This window comes from Aulonocara sp. 'chitande type north' Nkhata Bay, linkage group LG20 (assembly GCF_057382095.1).
Source record: "Aulonocara sp. 'chitande type north' Nkhata Bay isolate Kocher_YH1m ecotype deep benthic linkage group LG20, A_spYH_male_GT1.1, whole genome shotgun sequence".
NCBI lineage: Eukaryota > Metazoa > Chordata > Actinopteri > Cichliformes > Cichlidae > Aulonocara > Aulonocara sp. 'chitande type north' Nkhata Bay.
In genome coordinates this window covers 13297405-13319115 of record NC_141363.1, presented here as the reverse complement: position 1 = coordinate 13319115, position 21711 = coordinate 13297405, and the positions used below count along the sequence as shown (strand labels likewise).

General features: G+C 41.6%; 1 protein-coding gene across 2 annotated transcripts in view; it reads right to left on the bottom strand.

Moving 5' to 3' along the window:
- The window catches only part of LOC147305288 (plexin-A1-like), a 317652-nt gene that overhangs the window by 148737 nt on the left and 147204 nt on the right, over positions 1-21711 (bottom strand). For both annotated transcript variants that reach the window (XM_086277276.1, XM_086277277.1), the window contains exon 4: positions 14104-14235. In XM_086277276.1, the coding sequence (XP_086133402.1) occupies positions 14104-14235 (132 nt within the window). The remainder of the gene's footprint in view (positions 1-14103; positions 14236-21711) is intronic.

Genomic DNA, 21711 nt, shown 5'->3' with positions numbered 1-21711 from the left:
CGAGGTCCACGCACACATCCGCAGAGAATTCACTTTACAATGCACCAACTATGCATATGTCCAGGCAGCAGACTTCAAAGAAGTGCAACGGTAATGACTACTCGGTCATCGGGGCTCGAGCTGTCCGTGTCTGCAGCTGAGTATAATCCAGGCTTCATTCCACCAAATATGAATTACTGCAGTAGAGAGCAATCCTCTTTTGGCTATAGTGCTCTAGACTTAAATGGGAGCTACAGAGTTTTAGTGTGTTTAAAGCAAAGAAGCAATCATGGTGAATTAGTGTAGGTTGCAGCCTTTTTTTGCCTTGACCCACATTAAGTCTGTCTGTCTTTGTCTTTACTATGTTAATTTTGACGATTCTTTTCTTATCGAGTCCCTTACAACTCTCCCAAACTAATGGGTGTACATTCAAAATTAGTCAAAGAAGCTTGCAAAGAAAAGCGTCTGGACTTCTTTAAGTTGCTTGAAGATGTTTCACCTCTCATCCGAGAAGCTTCTTCAGTTCTAAGGTCAAATGGTGGAGAGTCCCAGATATAAACCTAGTGGGAGTAACCCCCCACAGAGGGACAAAAGGACCCCCTGATGATCCTCTAATCGCCTGAGCCAAGGTGTGAAACTGGGTGTGGGTCCCAATCAGCCAGAGTTTCGGGTGAGTTCATTGTGAAACCTGGCCCCACCTTATCATGCGAATTCCTGAGATCAGATGGCCCAGGATGTGAGTGGGCGTTAAGGCGTCTGGGAAGAGATCTCAAAACTGGATTATAGATGGCAGAGAGTTGGTGTCGTAAACCCCCGCCTCTGTTCAAAGATGGTCGCTCCACAGTGGACATAGATGGCTTCTTTCACTCCTAGAGAGATGAGAGGTTAAAACTTCTTCAAGGAACTTAAAGAAGTCCAGACGCTTTTCTTTGCAAGCTCCTTTGACTACGATGACCTGGATGACTGAGAACCTTCACAGACATTCAAAATTAGCTAGCGTAAAGCTGTAAAGCCTTTTCTGCAGCTACATTTTTATTAGGCTGTCTGTCACTTACTCCAAAAACTACATAAACCAGCTTTGTGCAGCACTCCAGTGAAAAATAAGCAATAATCAAATGCATGATACTGTGGTACTGTACTTAACACCATTAAGATAAACATCGAGGATTACTCCTTTTGTCTCCTAAATCTGTCGTAGCTGCCATTTGTGTCTCTGCATGACTGCACTAAGATGAAACTTGATCTCTTGCATAGGAACTGGGGAACCTCTCTATCAACAAGGACATCAAACAACATTGTCCAAATGTATCAGTCTCTTAAAGCGCAACTGAAGATGTATCTGAACATCAGGCCACGGTGAAACTTGCAGAAATTAGCATTGAGAAGTCAACAGATGGCTGCAATTATTATTGAACATGCATGTTGTATACTGCTGCCTTCACCATCTGTTTGCAAGATAATCGGGAAGGACAAGTTACACTGGATTATACCCAAAGTGTAGAAGAAGTTGACTAATTATCCCTTGCAAAATGCATTAATCACACCTGTGCACATTCAGGTTTAATCTTTTTCTTTTATAAATCCGTAATCTGCAGCGTATCAGAATCTGTGTATTTTATCTGAACTTACTGGATGCTGTTTGGCAGTGACAGGTAGATTGGCAGACAGGAAACTGCCTCAGGCAAGCACACACACACAAGCACACGCCAGTGAGAAAGTTACTCTCTGGACTAAATTGAGAGTTTGAGACAAGTTTTCTGGGGCAGTTGTTAAATTCTTAAATACATCACTGACCACCCAGGATGCATTCACACACGAGAACGTGCATGCACACCTCCTGCTTCCTCAGATAGGCGAGGTACGACATCAATAACACTGCAGAGGCAGGAGGCACACCAGGTGAGCTGGAAGGTGGTGAGGATGAATTCTAATGGCAGCTGCAGACGCAGCAGTGGAAAAAGCTTCAAAGAAGAAACCCTACCTTCACCGTACCGTTTTTCAACTTATTAAACTTCAAATGTTGAATCATGCTCTTTTAATGTCTTATTCTTGAACAGCTGCCGCATGATTGATCAGACATGATTGCATATGTTGGTTTTAATGTCAACATACTTTTTAAAAAAAAATCCCAATTTCCTGTACTCTCTGTTGCTCTGCTTACAGCACCTTCCGCTGCTCAAAATCTTCCCCATTCACATGATTCTCACCTCCCAAAGCAGCCTCTGATGACCACCAGAAGAGCATTTGGGTAGGAGCTGCTCAAGTTGTAGATAGTATGGGGAAAACAGTGTGTCTGTCTCAACTTAACAATGAACTCAATCTGCTTTGATGAACCCTACATGAGTGTCAGGTCTATCCTTTAATATTTTCATGGCTCAGTCATACTACAGTAAAAATGGGACGATAACCTCCTTGCAAACTGGAGAAAAAATCTGTGGTTGCCAGGTGACTGCACTGAAATTTTTCACATTTGGTGACCGACTGCGAGTATTTGAAGCAACCAACCGGTCACCCAGAGGTTCACCATACAACACCCTTCACCTCTGGGCGACCGGTGATCTTGGCAAAAAGATCTGTCTAAATAATTCCTGCATGACTCAAACTCACTGCAACCACTGTCAGACAGATTGGTGAAGGTTTGCAAATAATTGCAGTCTAACTTATAAATGCAGGACTGGATTAAAGTATAATGGTAAACTCCGTTCCTTATATGAGCCAATTGCACATTACATCCCAAGACAGCTTTAATACAAACAGCAAATACCGCAACTAGATGTCAGTAATCCCAGCATCTCTTTCGCAGTCTGTACATATCCTCCTCCTGTGTCACTCTAATGTACAGTTGGACACAATAGCTTATGGCAGATTCATAACATGGTAATAGTAACCTGTGCCTGGTAACTATTATAATGCTACCATTACAAGGCCCAGGCCCCTTACAGGACATCAAATAGCAGCAAATTGCAGTCATTACTTGCGCCTGGACAAATACCACGCTAGTTATACAGCCTATCTGATAAAGGGAGGACGGAAAGAAAAAAACATGTCATGCTCAAGCACAATAGCCAGGGAGAGAAGTTTATTCAATGGGATTTTGTGATAGTGGGCCAGATGATGTATTCCATTGGAACAGTTCAATTATTGAGTTTTAGAAAACAGATAATGGGATGGGAAACGGGAGATGCTCAGCCAAAGACTCTTTGTCTTACTGAGGTGGCTGGGGAGCATTGGCGTGTGTGTGTGTGTGTGTGTGTGTGTGTGTGTGTGTGTGTGTGTGTGTGTGTGTGTGTGTGTGTGTGTGTGTGTGTGTGAGCGAGACAGTACATAAGTGAGCACCACCTATTTATATTAAATATGGCATTTTCATCCGTGGCCTATTTGCTGCTGCCGAAGGGAAACACATTCATCTGTGGACAGTGGCGGGAGGTGAGGCTGGGGGAGGACAGGGGAATTAGGAGAAGAGGTAGTGGAAGACAGAAAGAATGAGATCACGGAGGGAAAATGTCCATTTTAAACATTCATTTTAGTCTTCAAATGATAATGGACAGTGTTTGAATGGGGGGGGGGGGGGGGGGGGGTGTATCCCCAGCAGCATTCAGATGCTTTTTCTCTTTCTTTTTTGCCATGTTTCCAGAGTGGAGGGTAGAGAGAGAGCAGAGCTGAGGAGATGACTGGGGGGAGAGTTTATTACAAATAAATAACTGCTACAAATGAGCCTCTCTCATTTGGGTCATGATAGAGAGCCTCTTAATTTGCCTAGTGGCAGATGAGAGGAAGGAGGAGGGTGGCGGTTGTGGGGTGGGGGAGGTGGATTAGATGGAGGAGGGTGGAAATGAGGAATACAGGGAAGGATAGATGAGAAAGACACACAAATGTAATTGCGACTGATGTTTCATTCCACATATGGGGCCCTTTTGGTCCCAAGCTAGCTGCCGCTATAGGCCTAGCTGTAATTGTCCCATCTGTATAATATGGCGAGGAATATAAGGCGCTATCACTACACAATAGGCTGATGGATGAGCCCAATTCTAAGACTACTGCACAAATGCACACGTTACCAGCAACTAAGTGCATGCAAATATGCTATCTGTGGTAATGTAAGCACGCTGAGGTGCAATGTTTGAATGCACAACTTACACTTTAAATTATGTGCAAAGGATACACTGAAACGATGCTGGATGACTTATAAACACACAAAAATAATGGACAGTCCGAATATCAGTTTCAGTAGTGCTTGTTTAAGAAAAATAAATAAAGTCTCATATCCATTCCCCTGTTCTCTGCCTTTCTATCTTTCTGATATGCCCTCATCTGTCATGAATTTGGCTGGACAGACCAAAAACACACCAAATGAGGCCATAGATCACAAGTAGCCACTGCGAGACACAAACTTGGGCAGAAACAGGCAGAGAGGGGAACAATACAGAGCTTAGCAAGAAAACAAACTCTTGTAGAGTCAACCCTTTAAAAGTGCATTCTTCCTTGCATAAGTTCACGTAGTACTCACATTCCCAAGATGACAATAAAGGGAAACACTGGGTTGAGTCTGTGTTGAGAAACTCAACACCCTACTGTTTGTACACCCTGTTTCCAGTATTTATGCTAAGCTAAGTTGATTATTTACTATTTGCAGTACAGCGTTAGCATGTGCAAGATGAAAGAGATGAAAAGATCTATATAAATAAACCTATAAAACAAACATATTATTTTACATATATTGTCTTCTTAGCCACAGATATGCATGATTCATGGCACCAGAAATCTGCACGAGCAATGAAACCAAAATGATCTAGGATGGCCTCCTAAGTCCTTCTTGACTTCCTGTCTCTTTATCTCACGCTCTCAGTCACTGAGATTTTACAAATCAGCTTCAGCCTGTTTCTTTTTTTTTTTAAACCCAAGTCACGCTGTTGCTCCCAACCACATTAAGACTTCTCCATCGCTCTCCGTTTCACTGTCTGTCTCTTTGACTGTCTCACAAATCACATTCTGATCAGCCGATCAGTCATCTCTCTGCCTTCGCTGACAGACAGCAAGGATTTGTGCGCATCCGTGTTTGTGTGTCGGTGAGGAGAAAGATATGTCATCTGAAAAGATGCCAGTGCAATTTTTTTTTAAATATGTAAATGCACGCCGTCAAGTCTTTCAGAAATACAATTAAATTCAAGATTTCAAAAGTTCTCATTCGTTTTTTAAACGTTTTAGACATCAGTAGTGCCATCAGTGTTCAAAAGTCTTGAGCCACACCTCTTATTTTTATATTTTCCTTCCAAGGAGCTTGACTTTATTTCCATTTCTATAGTGTTCTTGAGAAATAGGATTTCCGAAGGTCTTTCAAAGCTTTTTTATGGACATTTGCAGCTTATTCATTAATTTTAGTCCAGTCTTCATGCCTGAAAAATTTGAAAGTAGAATTTTTTTGTTTGTTAAACCATTTAACTCTGGCCAATGTAAAAAAGGCCCCTAACTCGCAGGATGAACCAGTGTTGAACCAATTTTAAAGCACTTTTTTTTTTTACTAGCCGCCGGTCGCATAATTACATAAATTGTTCCCATTTCTTGTTTTGAATCAATTACCAAACATAACACCATTTGACAAGCACAAAAAAGCTTTTTTTTGCAGCAACAGTTTGATTTCAAAAACTTGCTAACAGCTAAAACCTTGGCATATCTCAGCACAGTGTGCATCACGTCCTTATAAAATGTGATTAAACAGGAAGGGTGTATTTCGAAAGAAAAAGCAGCAGGACTAAAATACTATCTACACCAGATGAACAATGTCTGAAAGTCATGTCCTTGAGAAACAGGAGACCTGACATAAGGACCTGAGAGATATATCTGGCCCTTCAGTTGATCTATCTACCATTTGCTAAAGTCTTACCAGAAATGGTCTCCGTAGAAGGGTCGCTGTCAAGAAGCCATTCTTTCCCAAGGAAGGGAAACAGGGAGAAAAGAGTGAGATATGCTAAATTACACAAGAACTGGACTGAAAATGAGTGGAGGAGTGGAGGTCTTAACAGAGGTACAGCTGTAAGTGTCCACGGCCATCTGCAAAACATGGTGGAAGCTCTATCGTGATGTGGGCTGCGTTTCAGCAAGTGGTGTTGGGGATCTTGCCAAAAGTGATGCCACTAGATTTGCAAAAAGCTACCCTCACATTTTGATCCACCACACAATATCATCTGGAAAACATCTGATCAGCAATAGCTTCATTTTTCGGCATGACAATGATCTGGAAGCACAGTGCCAATGGAGTGAAAGCATATCTGGAAGACATATAATGGAACAACACTATGTCATGGATTGGCCTCCCCAGAAGCCAGAACTTAACGTTAACGAATCAATGTTGAAGCTTCTTGAACTGAACAAAAGGCAGCCAACATCCAAGAACAAGAGCTTTGAATGACCTTTAAGAAGCCTGAAGAACTATTCATGAAGACTACTTAATGAAATGACAAGAAAGACTAAATACTACTTTCATACTGACTTTCAAACTCTTTAAAACACTGTATTTCCATGCATTTTCTCTTCTTTCGCACATTTATAAAACAGGGTTTGGAGATTTCATTTTGATAGTGACGTGTACTTTCTAGTTTCTAGTTTCATTACATGTCCAACCTATAACATATCCAGTGGGCTTCACGCAGATTGTTAATGAGCACAGGAGCAACCGCCATCAACACTTCAAGCAGCACTTCCTCTCTTGTTGTCAACTTTAGAAACAGTCTTTCAGAAAAGGCTGGAGACACTTTTTTTCAGCTGTGAAACGCTGTGAAAAGTATATGACAAAAAAATATTTTTTTAAAAAGGGTGTTTTTCATGGATAAATCCTGAAGCAATTCATAGTTTAATTGAAGCATTACACTTGAACTTGAGAGCCCAGCACGCCAGAAGGGCTTCGATGTCACACTCAGAGACAACATTTAAATAATATTCAGCATTAAAAAAATAAATAAACCTCCTTGTCACCAATTTCAATACGCCCATGCAAACAAATGCAAAGGCATGCTCCGAAACTCAACTCAACCAATTAGCTGACAGGGCCAAGGGCATTTCTAGTAGATTTCTGTATCCTCATCTCATTATTTATCCTGTACATGTCTCCAATAATACTTTTTTAGCCACTTGAAAGTTGGAAAAACACCAGGGAAAGTGTCATAAAAGAAGCACACAGCACTCTTTTCTGCATGACCTCCAAGTACAGTAAATGCTGAGTGAATTGAATATGAACCTTGTCTGATGTGGAGCCAGGGGTAGAGTTTCTGTACTGTGCAGTCCAGTACAGCTCAGTACATTTCTGTACTGTAGCAAAATCGATACACGGATGTACATCATTGGACCGTTATGCCACTGTCTGAGAGGCTTCGCAGGGGAAGGAGGGGGCGAGGCCATTCGCTGCTAACTTGCGACCTAATGAAGCTGTTTTACAAGCGCAGTGGCGTGACCTTGCCCTTTGAGTTCAATAGTGCAAATCTGGTCATGATGTTACTACATAGCAAAGATCAGAGACTGGGTGCTGTCTGCATCAATACTAGAAGTAGATCAAAAATCCTCAGGCTGTATTAGTCCAGCTGAAAATAAAAGAATAGCTCATTATGAAGGGGAATTAATGAAGAGGAAGCTGCACGTTAGAATCAGGGCGGATAATCATATGATAAGTAAGTCCTTTGGTGCAAAGGTACAGCAGAAATCAATAGATTATGAGCTGTAATCCACTTAGTCACTTACTTTCAAGCAGTTAGGTGATGTCATCCATAGGGACACGCAAGGAAAAAGAAATATCTGTCTTGGTGACGTCATCGACAGAGGGTGATGACAGTATGAAAAATCTCCCTTTAGCGCGCGGCTTTTATTAGATCAGAACAATTTGAACATGTAACGAGGAAACAACAGCAATGATAAAATTGATTTAGTGCCGCTGCTTGTTTTTATGAGCACAAAAATGATGCGATATCACTGAAAAGACAGAGACGGACCCAAAGCTGGAGGCAGACAAAGATACATGGAGTGAAAGAACACCGTGAGGCTGTGTGTGTGTGTGCGTGTAGGAGTGTGTGTCTCACAAAGACACAAAAGGAGCCGTGTGTAAATCCATCGCTCGCTAATCGAAAACTCTCCTCTCGCGGTGAATCAGTTTTATGTTTCTGCACTCTACATTCGCGAGCCTTCTTATATGTGACTCACTGCTGCTATACAGATATGCGGTCTATACGCTGCAGTCCAATCCACTACTTTTAATTATGTGCGAGTGAATATGGGAAAAGGTAAATTGCTCTGTCAAGCTGGGAAATGGGCTTTTTGATGTTTGAGCTCTCATCACTTGGCATTTCTATTATTCAACAAGGAGAGAAAAATGAAGGGATGAAGAGGAGGAAGAGAGGAGGAGGAGAGGACAAACAACACCAAGGTACACCTCACTCCTGAATGTGACTGTCACAGAGTGTGCATGCACATCAGCCAGTAGGGTGGAGTATCGCTGATCATCTTGTAGCGGAAAGTTGTCTCTCATTGATGCAGATCAAGCGCACCCTATATTGCAAAAGCACTCCCATGTTTGGTTTAAATAAGTGAAAAAAACTTTCATCCAATCAAAAACACACCATGTTTCAATATAAAGGCGACTGGCTGCCAACATATAACGACTTTACACATTGATGATGTCAGGAATTTGTTTTCAGCATGTCCTGCTCCCCTCGAGAGGCCGAAAACGCCAAAGTAAAACAATGCTGAGACATATTTACATCCTCAGGCTGACTTGGACTTCTGCCGTGAATCTTTGTTATATCGGCAGTGCAAGCCATGATAGAAGTCTTTCTACTTCTTATACAGTCTCATACGGTCTCCGTCCAGGAATATACTGACATTTGGGAATCCTTATGATGATGATATGATTATTATTCCTTATATTGAGATGATTATTCGTATTTTCTCACTGATAAATTCAAAAACTGTAGGGAAAAAAGTAGCTGGAAATGCACAGGAAGAATTGACAGGCCAAACGCAATAGCTGCAAGCTGTTGCGTTTGGGTAGGTTAGGTTTCATTATAGGGCAGGGGTGGGCAACTCCAGGCCATGAGGGTTGGTGTCCTGCAGGTTTTAGATCTCACTCTGGGTCACCACATCTGAATCAAATGATCAGTTCATTACCAGGCTTCTGGAGAACTACAAGTCATGTTGAGGAGGTCATTTAGCCATTTAAATCAGCTGTGTTGGATCAAAGACACATCTATAACCTGCACAACACCGGCCCTGGAGTTGCCCACCCCTGTCATAGGGTCTCAGAGGAGCTTGCAGTTATGATATAACTATGGTGTAGATTTCCCCCTAGTTTTGGCCCAAACCGTATAAATAGGACGGCTGCATCAGGAAGGGCATCCACCATAAAAATCTGCGCCAAATCATACTGCATATTATATATGAAACAAGTGTTTGTTAAAATAATTAACAAATACAGTTTATGTCTGGACAATAAAGTCGTTACAGTGTGATTCCCCACCTTACCTACTGGACATGGACTACCGTCTGGGAGTTTCTGAGTAATTTTCGAGATGCCAGAACTCTAAGTGAATTCTAACCTGTTACTCAATCTTTGAGTAACAGTTCTATTCAGAGCCCCGGAAAAAAATACAGTTTTTCTTGGCTTGAAAAAAATGCAGAAGTTTATACATCCCAAGGCTTGGCGAGCAACCTTAAACCCTAACACATTAACTAGTGTCCAAGCACCCTCTGGCTAGGAAGAGACTCGTCATCGGCAGGCCAAGAAGGCTATGCACACACTCTGATCCTTTATTGTCTGGAACACAAGTTCACATGCAGCGGTGAGGGGCAATCCTCATTCTACTCTCTATGCTCTGTGAAGCCACCAGTGGGAGAGCAGTTACCACACAAACTCACTCTGACTGAGAGAGACTGACATGTGAACCCTAAAAGAATATTGCAAATACGAAGCAGGAAGAGTTAGACAAAGGAACAGAGCATATTCTCCAAACCAATTATATTTTCCCACCTTCTCAGCTCTCACCCATGCTCGCTCCCTCCTTTTCTGCTTCATTCTCTGGCTGGACTGTAAATTTGGTCAGTGGTGAAGCTCTGGAAGTGAAAGGCCATTATCTGCTCTCCTAGGAGTTGGTCAATCCATTTTGTCTTCTCTGTCAATTAGTGTGATTCTGACTTTCATAGGAACAAAATTACACAGGCAGAGAATATGCAATTTAAAAAGAACAAACAAATTTCCACTGCGGCATCGGTCTCTAGCAAAAATGAGCTTACATGGTTATGCGTCATGTAATTCTGTCAACATTCAAAATGTTGACAGATGGAGATGGATGGCGCTCAGTATAACTGAATGCAACATCAACAGGAAATTAGCTAAGGTTTAAACAGAGGAAAACAACAAGTGTGTCTCCCTACCAGCACCATTGAAGGTCACAAATTAGCATTCCTTGACTGTTGTTCTTACTATGAAGTTAACCCTCATTCAACAAACTCTCCAGGAAGTCACTGTGTTCCAGAAACCTCTTGTAAAACTGCACCTTGTTGTTTTTGCGTTTCTGTGTGGATTTCATGAGCAAAATATAACATGGTGATTACAAAAATTGAAACATAATGTACCTTTCAGATTTCCTAAAGCTAGCTTGCGCTTGCTAGCTCTTAATATTTGATATTGGAGCGGCACTAGTCATTATTTTTACTTTACCCGACCCTGGATTCGTAATAATAATCTGCTCCTCGGGTTTTAAAACAATTCCTCTTTAAAGTGCAGCAAAAAGAATCCTCCATGTGAATGCCTGTACTTCTTCACTGGCTACATTAGTAAAATGTAACGGATCAACTTGGATCGTGTCAAAGAAGAAGCATTGTGAATTCAACAAGGCTTCTCTTCTAGCAGCTGACCTCCTACTGTCACTGCACTAACGTGCAGCAGACATATCAGTGCTCATCAAAAATAAAACACTACCTTTAATAATTGAAAATTACTTTCTGGTAGCAATAGCAGTTGCAGATGAAAGGAATTAGAAGGGAAAATCTGCAAATGCTCTCAGCATGAACTTTCTTCATCCTGCTGAGCAGCTGCTAAGCACTGCTGGCTGAAGCAGTGAGTTGTTGGACAGAGGCCTAAAGTTGTATTTGATATCATTTAGAGTGTCTTTTCACAGATGAATATTCTTTGTAATCCTCAAGGTAACCCAGAGCAATATATAGTGCTAAAAAAATTAAGGGAACACTTGAGCAATTTTTTAACTTTGACTTTTGTGACGTTTGGTGGGATTTTGAATCCAGTCTTCAAAGGGTTGAGGATTATAGTTTCCAGTGAACGTTATTATATCATTTTGCCCTCATAAATTACATAGCTGGGCTGAGACCTGACCTACTGTACTTGTGTTACAAAGGCTCTTTAGTTATCTGAATGCTGGGTAGATAGAAAAGAAATACAGCAGCAACACAGTTTTCTTTTCTCCCTGCGCCCTCGTGCTACATTCATATAATTTCAGGCAGATGCTGTACAGCTTTTGAAGAATCAAACATTTTATTTTTATTTTATTGCATGAAAGGACAAGACCACGATGGTAAAGTACAGACTGAACCCAGAAGAGAAAAAGAACATATTATACTGTTAACAGAACTTAGGCTTTTGCAAGCGTCTGTACAGACAGCATGCTAACACAAAGCTCGCCAAGAACCCAGAGTGATATTAAAGCCGAGTGTCCCGACCCTGAGAAGTCAGGGTTGAAGCTTGAATTCTCTCTGCCGGTTCATGTTTTTGTGTCGATCACTTTGAATTCTTTTTGTCCATTTTTCCTTGTGTTGTCAGCTTTGTATTCATATGTAAGCACTAAAAGAAAGATCCTCTATGTGTCCTCTTTGGGATGATGACACTTGTGTTGGTGTGTCGGACTGTAGCTTAAGGTTTCAATTGTTAACTGGTAATTATTAGACAACACATTTCAGGTCATTTTACAAAGTAACAAGAACGCAATGTAACGATTAGTGCAACATAATAACTTTCTCCGGGTAATTAAGTAACATATTGCATTCGATTCAAAGAAAGTAACAAGCAATGTGTAATACATTGCCTTTTTTTGAATAACGACTCCAACAGTCGACTTAATCAGCTATTTCGTAAGGCACCCTCAGTTACCAAAACCAAACAAGCACCAAGCTGAAGGTTAAAAACAGTTCAAATTCTTTTAACTGCAATAAGGTCATCAGTATACATTTTCTGACAGGTGTCTGCATCCCTTCCATCGAGAAAAAAAGAGGTAGACTGGTATAAACTGTTAGCAGTTAGCAAGCAAGGTAGAAAGTGAACATCTAAAATTATTCTGGCTGAGGTTATTAAAAACCATAAATGTACCAAAATGCTTTAGACAGATCAAGCCAAGCAAAAAACAAACGATGCTTGGAACATAATAATGTGCCACTGGATTATTATAGCAGTATCACAATCAATCAATCCGCTATGGTCTAAGTGCTGCAAACGTTATAATCAGATGGAGAGCACACGTAATCGGATGAGAAAATAAGAGGCAGACATTAATAATGATTATGTTGCTGCATGTTTTGTTTTATTTTCTATCAAAAAAGTATGCTCTTGACTCTTCTTTCTACACTAACATGTTATTCTTTTTTAGAGAGTTAGCCTAAAGATGTGCTCTACTTGAACAGCACTAATAAATACATATATAGAATAATGAGTGAATTATTTTTTAAGGACTTGTGTCTATTCAGAAAAAAATGAAATACTAAAAAGCATGTGAGTCATCTTAACAGAACAGGGCCCAGACACAGGGTTGATACATGGTTACTTTACAAGCTGCTTAGATTTCAAAAGAAATTCGTCCTTTTCCTGTGTGCAGTGTTAAAAATGTAGGCGGTCACACACATTCTGCTGCATTTAATTGTGTTAATGTTGTAACTGGACCTGGAGCATAACTATAAATAATTTGGGCACTGAAATTACATTATGAATCAACTCTATCTTCGTGTGCATACATAATTCAGCGCGAGTTTCCAAAATCAGCACGTGTGTCCCCGACTCAGTGTAATTCAATATGCATTTAGGCATTTTCTCTTTAGAGTACATTTCAGCTTCCTGGACCGATCAGATTCTTATTCTCTCCGTCACGTCAACAACTACGACATCCATTTGTATCAGTTACACTCCACTTCCTCCGCGTGCTTATTCAGACACGTGGAAGTCAATTAAGTCTAATCGCTGGTAAATTACACAGCACTTACACGCCGGTTACCGTCTACGTAGCGAGGAAGTCTCGTTGAAGGTTATCACATCAAGGTCATTAACCATTATGAGATAAGAGTCGTGCAGGTAAAGAAGGGATGAGCGGGAGAGTGGCGACTGCTGTATCAAACTCTCATGGATAAAGGCATTTCGAGATAATGACACGTATACGCCAGGATTTGATCGTGCATATCATAATGCTGTGCAGATGAGGTCAGTGTGGGAAAATGAGAGGCCACGGAGTTTAACCAATTTAACGTCACATGCCTGTGTATAATAATACTTATCATCTTTTCAGTTCTGTGGTCGCTTGGTGCAATGGCTAAACTGTAATTTTCTGTTGTTGATCAGGTGTTTTTTAGATGGAGAACCAAGGATTTTTGTGAGGAATATCCTGAAGTAAACATTCAAGGGTTGCGTGTAATGTGTATCCCCGGTGGAAGGAAGGTATGCACGGCTTCATCCTATATGGTGCATTTTAAAATTCATGACATTAATTAGCACCTAAAACTGTGCATGTGTGTGGAACGCTGCTTAAGCTGCAAATGTGTTCATGCCCAGTATGTGGTACTATATGTGAGTAATTACCTTGATTGCTCACTCCCCCCGTGTATATTTTTAATATATTTTTCCTCATCAGCTCTTAATGGTGCTCTTCAAGTGTCTCCATTTTCTTCCTCTCCCTCTCTCTTCCCAGCCTTCACTTATTTGCAATGAGGGCGTTTGTGTGTTCGTGTATGTGTGTGTGTGTCTTTCAGTATGCCAGCAAGTGTACATGTACATAAAAACAGCTGTGAAACTGTACATTAAAAGGCTCATCTCTAGTTTAGACGTGGTCATCTGGAGTGTTTGTGTATGTGCGTGTGTGCGCGCACTTCTCCTACCTGTTTATCAGTGAGGGCATATAAGTACTGATGATCTGGGCTGAAGAGCAAATCTCGCAGGATCGGGCTCCCGTTGCTCACCACAACATTTTCATACAACACGGCAGGCTGGGAAATGGAGTTCACCAGTATCTGTAAGAGAACAGAGGAAAACGGTAAAGCCACGCTTATAATGCAGTCATAGATGATCGTTTTACAACTGTGTGAAAAAGAGAAGCCGCGATGCTCGTCTTTGTTGCTACAAAAATGAATCCAAAGAGCTCACAGTTTTTAGTCAAGTGTAGAAATAAAAAGTTCAGCATCTCAATCAAAGTTGCACATTCTGATGTGTCTGTCTGATTAGATGCAACGGAAGCTATTCATGGCGAGGTGGCGCTCAGAAACCTTAGAAAGTAAATAATACTTTGCAACTTTAAGAGACTACAGGAGAAATAACTTTTGGCAATGAACGACTGAAGAGACTACCAGTGACAGTGGTGAATACTGTTGATTGACGTATGACCTGAAACCGTGGTCATTAGAAGAACACCTCGGCAAATGGAGCCAAGAATGTCTGCTCGCAATCAGCTGACAGCTCCAATGCAATGAACGAATGTTTACGTGCCTCTAGGGTTACGATTGGAGTTGTCACAAATGATCACTTTGACCTCACAGGATTAGGCCTGTGAGTCATTACTGAGGACAACCCTTAACTACGCTTGGCAATCTTTGGTTCATCCAAGTTTCTAAGCCTTTCTCCATAATATAGGGTTGGTGTAGGCCTCAGCAATGATAAGTTAGACCTGATGGAGTTAAAGGATGTGCCTTTGCACATCTATAGAGTGCTTCCAGCTTCCAGCTGCTATTTCTAAGTTGATCTATGGAACATATGTGACCCCACCAAGTACCCCAAACTCCAAACATAAACTCCTGCCTCAAACTGACCCAATGTTCATGTTGAGAAGCATCACCATCGATGAGACCTAACAACAGTTCAAAAGTCCACAAAGTCAAACCCAAAAGTAGGCACATCAGGTTCGAAGTGCAACCAGGACCATGTTTTTTCTCCTCAACATTAACATCAAATTATCCCCCAGGGTCAAATCATTAATGTAGACATATACCGTACCATCCTGATATGACTCCCTGATGTTTGCTGTTTTGACAAATGCCGAGCTCCAATGAGCGTCAAAGAAGAAGAAGTATAAGTGGTCAGACTGGGGGCAATCTAAGAGTAGTGCAACCCCGCCCAGACAAATGACCTTGAAGAAGACGTCATGTTCAGGATGGTTTTGACAATCTGACTATTTGACTATATCGTGCAACACTATCATTCATTTTCTCATCCAATACGTGGAAATTAAAATGATGCATTCACTTCCACCTCATGTAACCGCAGCCTTTTCATCTAGTGAAACACTTCAGAGGTTTCCTTAAAATGTTGCCATCAGGCGAAAAAATGCTACTAAAAGCGACAGATTACAATTGAAGTATCTTTATTTCAAACTTGCAATTCTAATATTTGTTATGTTGCCACGGTACTCAGGGTGTACCAACAACATGCAGCTATATGATGGTTCTTTGGTTGCCGGTGTTTAGTCTCCTAACAAAATTACAGAGTTATGAGGGTCACTCCTCCTGCAGCAGCAAGTAAATCTTTTTCAGCTTCCCTCTTTCCTTCTATGTCTGGATCTTTCTCTTTCTAATTTCCGACCCTCCATCTGCTCATCCATCACCTGACAGAAGTATAGTCTGCTGAAACTTTTTCTGTTTCTCTCCACTCGCTCCACCAGCTCTTTCTCCCTCTTTTTTTTTTTGATTTCTTTCTCCTCCTCCTCCTCAGTCTCAACAGTCTCTGTGATTATTATCTGCCAAATCACTACCAGAGTTTCCTTAATCTTTCTCTGAACAGAAGGTTCATTAACAGACAGGCTGTCATCGCTGTATGTGCTTTTGATGCTTAAGAGGAGGAAGCGGCTTTGGTTAAAAGTCAAGTGCTCTGGCAAATCAGCTTTGAGGAGATACTCAGTGGGATAAAAGTAGACTGAAACGGGAAATAAGAGGTAAGTCTACAGCAGTGAGAAACTGTTTTCTTGCCTAATTTTGGCGAAGGAAGTGGAATGCTATCTGCATAAGAAGCGACCTGTGTAGCAGACTGTGTCTGAGCGTTGTGATCTGATCAGAGAAATTGCAAATTGCATAACTTTTGTTGACTTTTAAAGAGCCTTTTCCCCGCTCGTGCTATTGTTGTTCTGTGTGAAGGAGGTGCATCGCACTAGTTACTGTGCAAAGGTCATTTGTTTCAGCAGCCCCCACCGCCCCTGCGTCGCACCCACACGATAACGCACTAACACAAACAGACACACAAACCGTAACTTTTATTGACATCGAGCGAGCGTGGCCTTTCGTCCGCTTGTTTTTCTGGCTCTGATGATTTTGCTCTCTCTCCCTGTCTCTTTCTGTGTGTCAACAACAGCGGAAAAGCACACAGTCGCACACTCGCACATTTGCACGCAGACACGGTAAGGAAAAGAGAGAGAGAGCTTATTTGATGATTCTAAAACTGCTACTCGTCCTAGGCTGCGGGATCATTCCTGATGAGCAAAGAACCGTGGCGGAACGGGGAGGGGGCAAGAGCAAAGAGCGTGCTCTGCCCTACAGCTCGGGGCAGAGGGCAGTTGGAGTGGGATTCAGGTCAGCTGGCACAGAGGAGACCGCAAACGGAAACAAGTGACTGTAGATTCTCATCGAGTCTACCAGCCCGCAGGTTCTTTTGCTCTCCTTCCATGACCTTTGCACTCGGGAAGTTACTGTGTCCAAACAGAGACTCCATGCTGATGAAGTGGCAGCACTTAAAACCCTACAATAATCTTCCTCTGCACATTACATGGATCACTCTGCTGCACAGGTTCATGTAGAATTGATAAGAGTGGCGAGCTATTTTACAGAAGCTTCTCTAACATGGCATGTGCATACCTACATACACATAAATTCTCTTTTCAGTGTCATCTGTGCTCTACTAAATTAAAAGTCATAAAAGGGAAAAGAAAAGCAACACCGGGGGGCATCTGGAGTTCCTTTATGGTCCTGTTTTGTCCAGTTTCTCACTTTCTGGAACTTATTATAACAGCAAGCCCTAGCTATAAGATAAAAGCAGCTCTCCTCTTGGAAAAAAAAAGAAAAAGCTCCTACCTGTTTTCAAAGGCACTTATTAAATATGCTTTTACAACCACTCCCAGGATGATTATAAAAAAAAGCAACCCATAAAGCCTACTGCTTTGATGTTACTGACAGCTTATGAGTCATTAAAACAGACTGTGTAAGTGTGTCTGTGTGGTTTTTTACTGATTAGAACGAGACAATCATACATATTTTTAAAAATCTTGCTCAGCGGTGCCATTCACCGACGAGCGCGCTGAACATTAATTGCTGCTATTTGCATTCTAATTATCCAGTAATCAATTTGTTTTAATGCATTAAAAAAAGAAAGAATAAAGTGGCATATCAATGCGGCGACTCAAAGTGTAGCTGAAGGGTCGTGCGGAGCGGGGATTGCTGCACTGCACAGAGGTCCATTTATATTCCAAGCATGCAGTTAATGCTCTTTTCTCAGGTGATGTACATTGAAGAAGCAGGAACAGGTTGCGCGTCGCGGTAAGACATACATCATGTCTTCGACCTTTCCGATGAGGGATGGTCTCTTTATTTTGGGTTCTGAATGGAAGTTAAAGGTGACTTTTCCTGATGAGTTTGCAGCCCACGTGCTGACTTTGGTGGCACATCCGCTACTTTTCCATCCCATCGTGTTCCACTCTCAGACCTCAGTGTCTCTCTCTGTCCTCCTGGGATTAGACTCATTACCAAACCAATGGCGATATTAAGGACATTGTAACCCTTAAATGCACACAAACACTGCTCAGGTAGACAAAAAATACACAAACTAATATTTAGAGCATGCAAGAGAATGTCAGCGGCAGTTGTCAGTGCCATCTGAGGCCATTACAAGTGAAAGTGATTCATGATCAGATTCCAGCAGCTGCTGCTATGGTTAAAGTACCTGTCACTCACAACATCTTCACTGTGAAAAATGATGCGTGTTCAGAGTTTGATAAAAGAGTTTCTTTGGCTTCAAAGCGGATTGTTTTACTGAGCTCACCTCAGCTTACAAGGCCTGAACGTGTGACGCGGATTTATGATGTCACGAGCTAATGAAAGATTTACAGAGCTGAGATGTGCAAATTTGAAAACTGAACCTGGTTCTTCCTGTTAAAAGGGAGTTTTTCCTTCTCACTGTCACCAAGTGCTCACTCTGATTGTTGGGTTTGCTCTGTATTATTGTAGGATCTTTACCTTGGTATGATCTTCAAACAAGCCTGAAGGGGAATGTTAAGCCTCATTTGGGTTCAGGCTGAACAACCTTTTTGGTTTCTGCTACAGGAAAACAAACGTGACTCTTTGAAACATGGTATGAAAATGTCAAAGCCTCATGCTTTTGTGACCCGTTATGCACCCTGACTGATCCACAAGGTTTTGTCTTCTATAACAGTGTCATACTTTTCTCAATGTTCAATTTCAGCGGGAGACAAAAAAAAAATCCAATTGCTAACAAAGGTCCTCTCCTTGAAGATCTCCGTCTCAATTTGTGTAACAACCTATAGCCAGATGTGGCAGACAAAGAGTCTCGTAGGAAAAGTATCAAAGTCTTACATTTTAAATATTTAGCTAATAGTTAAAATGCAAGTGTAGAAATATCTGTTATACGGGCGATACCGTTAGCACTGCTCCCTCACAGCAAGAAGTGGGTATCTAGTGGTGTTATGCTAATTGATGATTCTAATATAGGGGACTTCTTGCAGTCATGGATCCGTACAGTCTTTGTTGGTGTTGTCCAGCACAGTGTCATGCCAAAGCGTGACAACAGACCTGCTGCTGCACTGTCACATTTTCAGTGCCTTGCCTTTAATACACTCTGCCTGCAGAGCGGGAGATATCACAACACCACTACATGTTCCACTCCACAATAATTTGTCAGTGTCACATTTTGCTTCGCAAAGGTGTGGTAATGGACATTTGTTCAACAAATATATTCAACAGTCTTCTGAGTGAGCGTACAGCAAACGATTTCACTGAATGCAGAACTTTAAAGCTTTCGGCATCCGACACCACCTAAAGCTTCAACTACCCATAGCTACGGGAGTGTTAACAGGCTCCTAACATTCAAAGCGTTTGTAATTTAGTTTGCTTGGACCAGGTGAATGTAAGTACAATCTTTCATTTCATATTGTATAATCAGCTCTAAAGGGAAATATGTTTAATTGCTTTATGTTTTCTGGTCTGCTTTTTCAGAAGGTTTTCATTGAAACTAGATGCCTGCAGTTGTAAGACGACACTGTGAGGGCAGCGAGAGTGAACCGAAACAGTAAAGGTTGCAAGTCCACAAAATCCTGAGAGTTTGTTTTTTGTTGTTCTCTCTTACAGGCAGATTAAGCCTGATGTCATATCATTAGCTGAAATAAAGACAACTAGCTGGCAACGTTTTCCTGCATATTTTGATCTGTGAACCATTTGTCAATTATTTAACGTGCTTGTGACGTCGGTCCTTTTCACAGATAACACTGTCATACTGCAGCTTTGAGAGGTCAAATGCATTAAACTTGAGAAAACACCAGCAAACAGAAAAAGGCAGCAAAAGCACTCAAAACACAAAGGAAGTGATATAAAATTCTAATTTAATTCAATTCAATTGTATTTACATATAGCACCAAATCACAAGAGCAGTAACCTCAAGGTGCTTTATATTGTAAGGTAGAGAACCTGCAATAATACAGCAACAACAACAACAATCAAATGTCCCCCTATGAGCAAGCACTTGGCGACAGTGGGAAGGAAAAACTTCTTTTTAGCAGGAAGAAACCTCCAGCAGAACCAGGGAGGGGAAGCCATTTGTTAGCATCAATAGCAAACATTTATTGACAGTATTATACAAATATTCTCCCTGACAAAAGCGATAAATCCTCTGCTTCTTTAAAGCGTGTCTTAGTGCAGTCCTTGCACACTTTGGCTTCTGTCACTTCTGTGCAGCTGTTCCATCACATTATTGTCTCTCCAAAAATACTTCTGTGTTTTGTGAGTTTGTGAGTCCATCTCTATTGTGTTCTGTGCTTTTGCAGTGTTTTTCTATTTCCTGATGTTTTCTTAAGTTGCAGTGCATTTGGCCTCACAGGGCCACCATACCATAAGGGTTAAATATTTGATTGATTAGCACCAAGGTTCGATCAATCAACAAACTGTTCTACCTGTTAATATTTTTTTAATAGCCATCAAAACTGTAATCACCCAAATTTGGCAAGCTCCTTCACGTTACCGTTTTGTAGCACAAGAGGAGATGCACCCACAGACTGGCTTCGGTTTGAGATGTGATGGAGACAGATAGCGCAGGGTGAAGGTGGGAGGTGTAGCACAACAGAGAGAGGGACGCTCAGTGTGTGCGCATGCAAGTGTGTCAGGAGTGTGTAGAGGAGGACAAGGTAATAAAAGTGAACAAAGGGGAGTAATGAGGTTTGGCTGGAGTACTGCAGTGATTAATACCATGCTGGGTTCAAACACCGGTCACACCTTTGGGTCAGGTTGGCTGGGAGAACACAATCACACGCTATCAATTATTCCTGTCTTCCTGTTCTCTGACCCATCTTTCATTTATTTAAAACTTCCTTTACTCTTCTTTTTTTCTTCCAGCCACTTCCTTTCCTCCATCTTCCATTCCTTTCTCCTCCATTACTTACTTATTCCTGCTAATATTTTTCCTTGCCTCGCTTCTTTCTTCGTTCACCATACCCTGTCATTCATTTCTTCACTTCATTTCATTCCCATATCTCTCCCTCCTCACCCTGCTTCCTTCAGCTCCCTTCCCCGCTGCTTTTTGAGATTTCTCCTCTTCTTCTTTTCTCTGATTCAGGCCTTCCCCTTGTCCTTTCGCTTCCCCCACAGACACAGACCTCTCTCTTTCAACTGTGTGACTCTGCAGGCGCCGGTTTGTGTCCAGACATGGCAGTGCCCTGTCCAACCTCAGCTGTTAAACATCTAGCTAATTATATGGTTGGACAAAGGCAAAGGAAGAGGAAGAAAAGGAAGAAAGGGAATCAGAGATGGGGGCGGAGGGGGCGAAAAGAGCTCAGTAACACTGTTAGCATTTCTCGCTGAAACCGAAGTCACAACGGTGCGGCGAGGACAAGCCGTAACCCACTGTCCTAAATGTTTAAGTCTCCCTTTGATGGCGCAGGGAACAGAGAGAAGAGTAAAAGGCATTTCCTTAATGAAATCTACAGCAGTGAACGTGTGTGTATGTGTGAAACAGCTCCTCATTGTATTCATGATCCCTAATGAAATTGATTTTGGGCTCATCTGCTGAGAGGTTGGCCTACACACACACACACACACACACACACACACACAGAAAGACACACAAGCACACTAATAACTCTGACACCAAGGTTCTCTTTGCAAAAGAACTGCCAGCAGTCAGTGAGAGTTTGAGAAAATACTGTCAAAAAAATACAAAAAAAGTAAGAAAATGAGGGATGAACTCGAGCTGGCGGGACGGATGCATACAGCAGTTGTCTCAGTTATGGA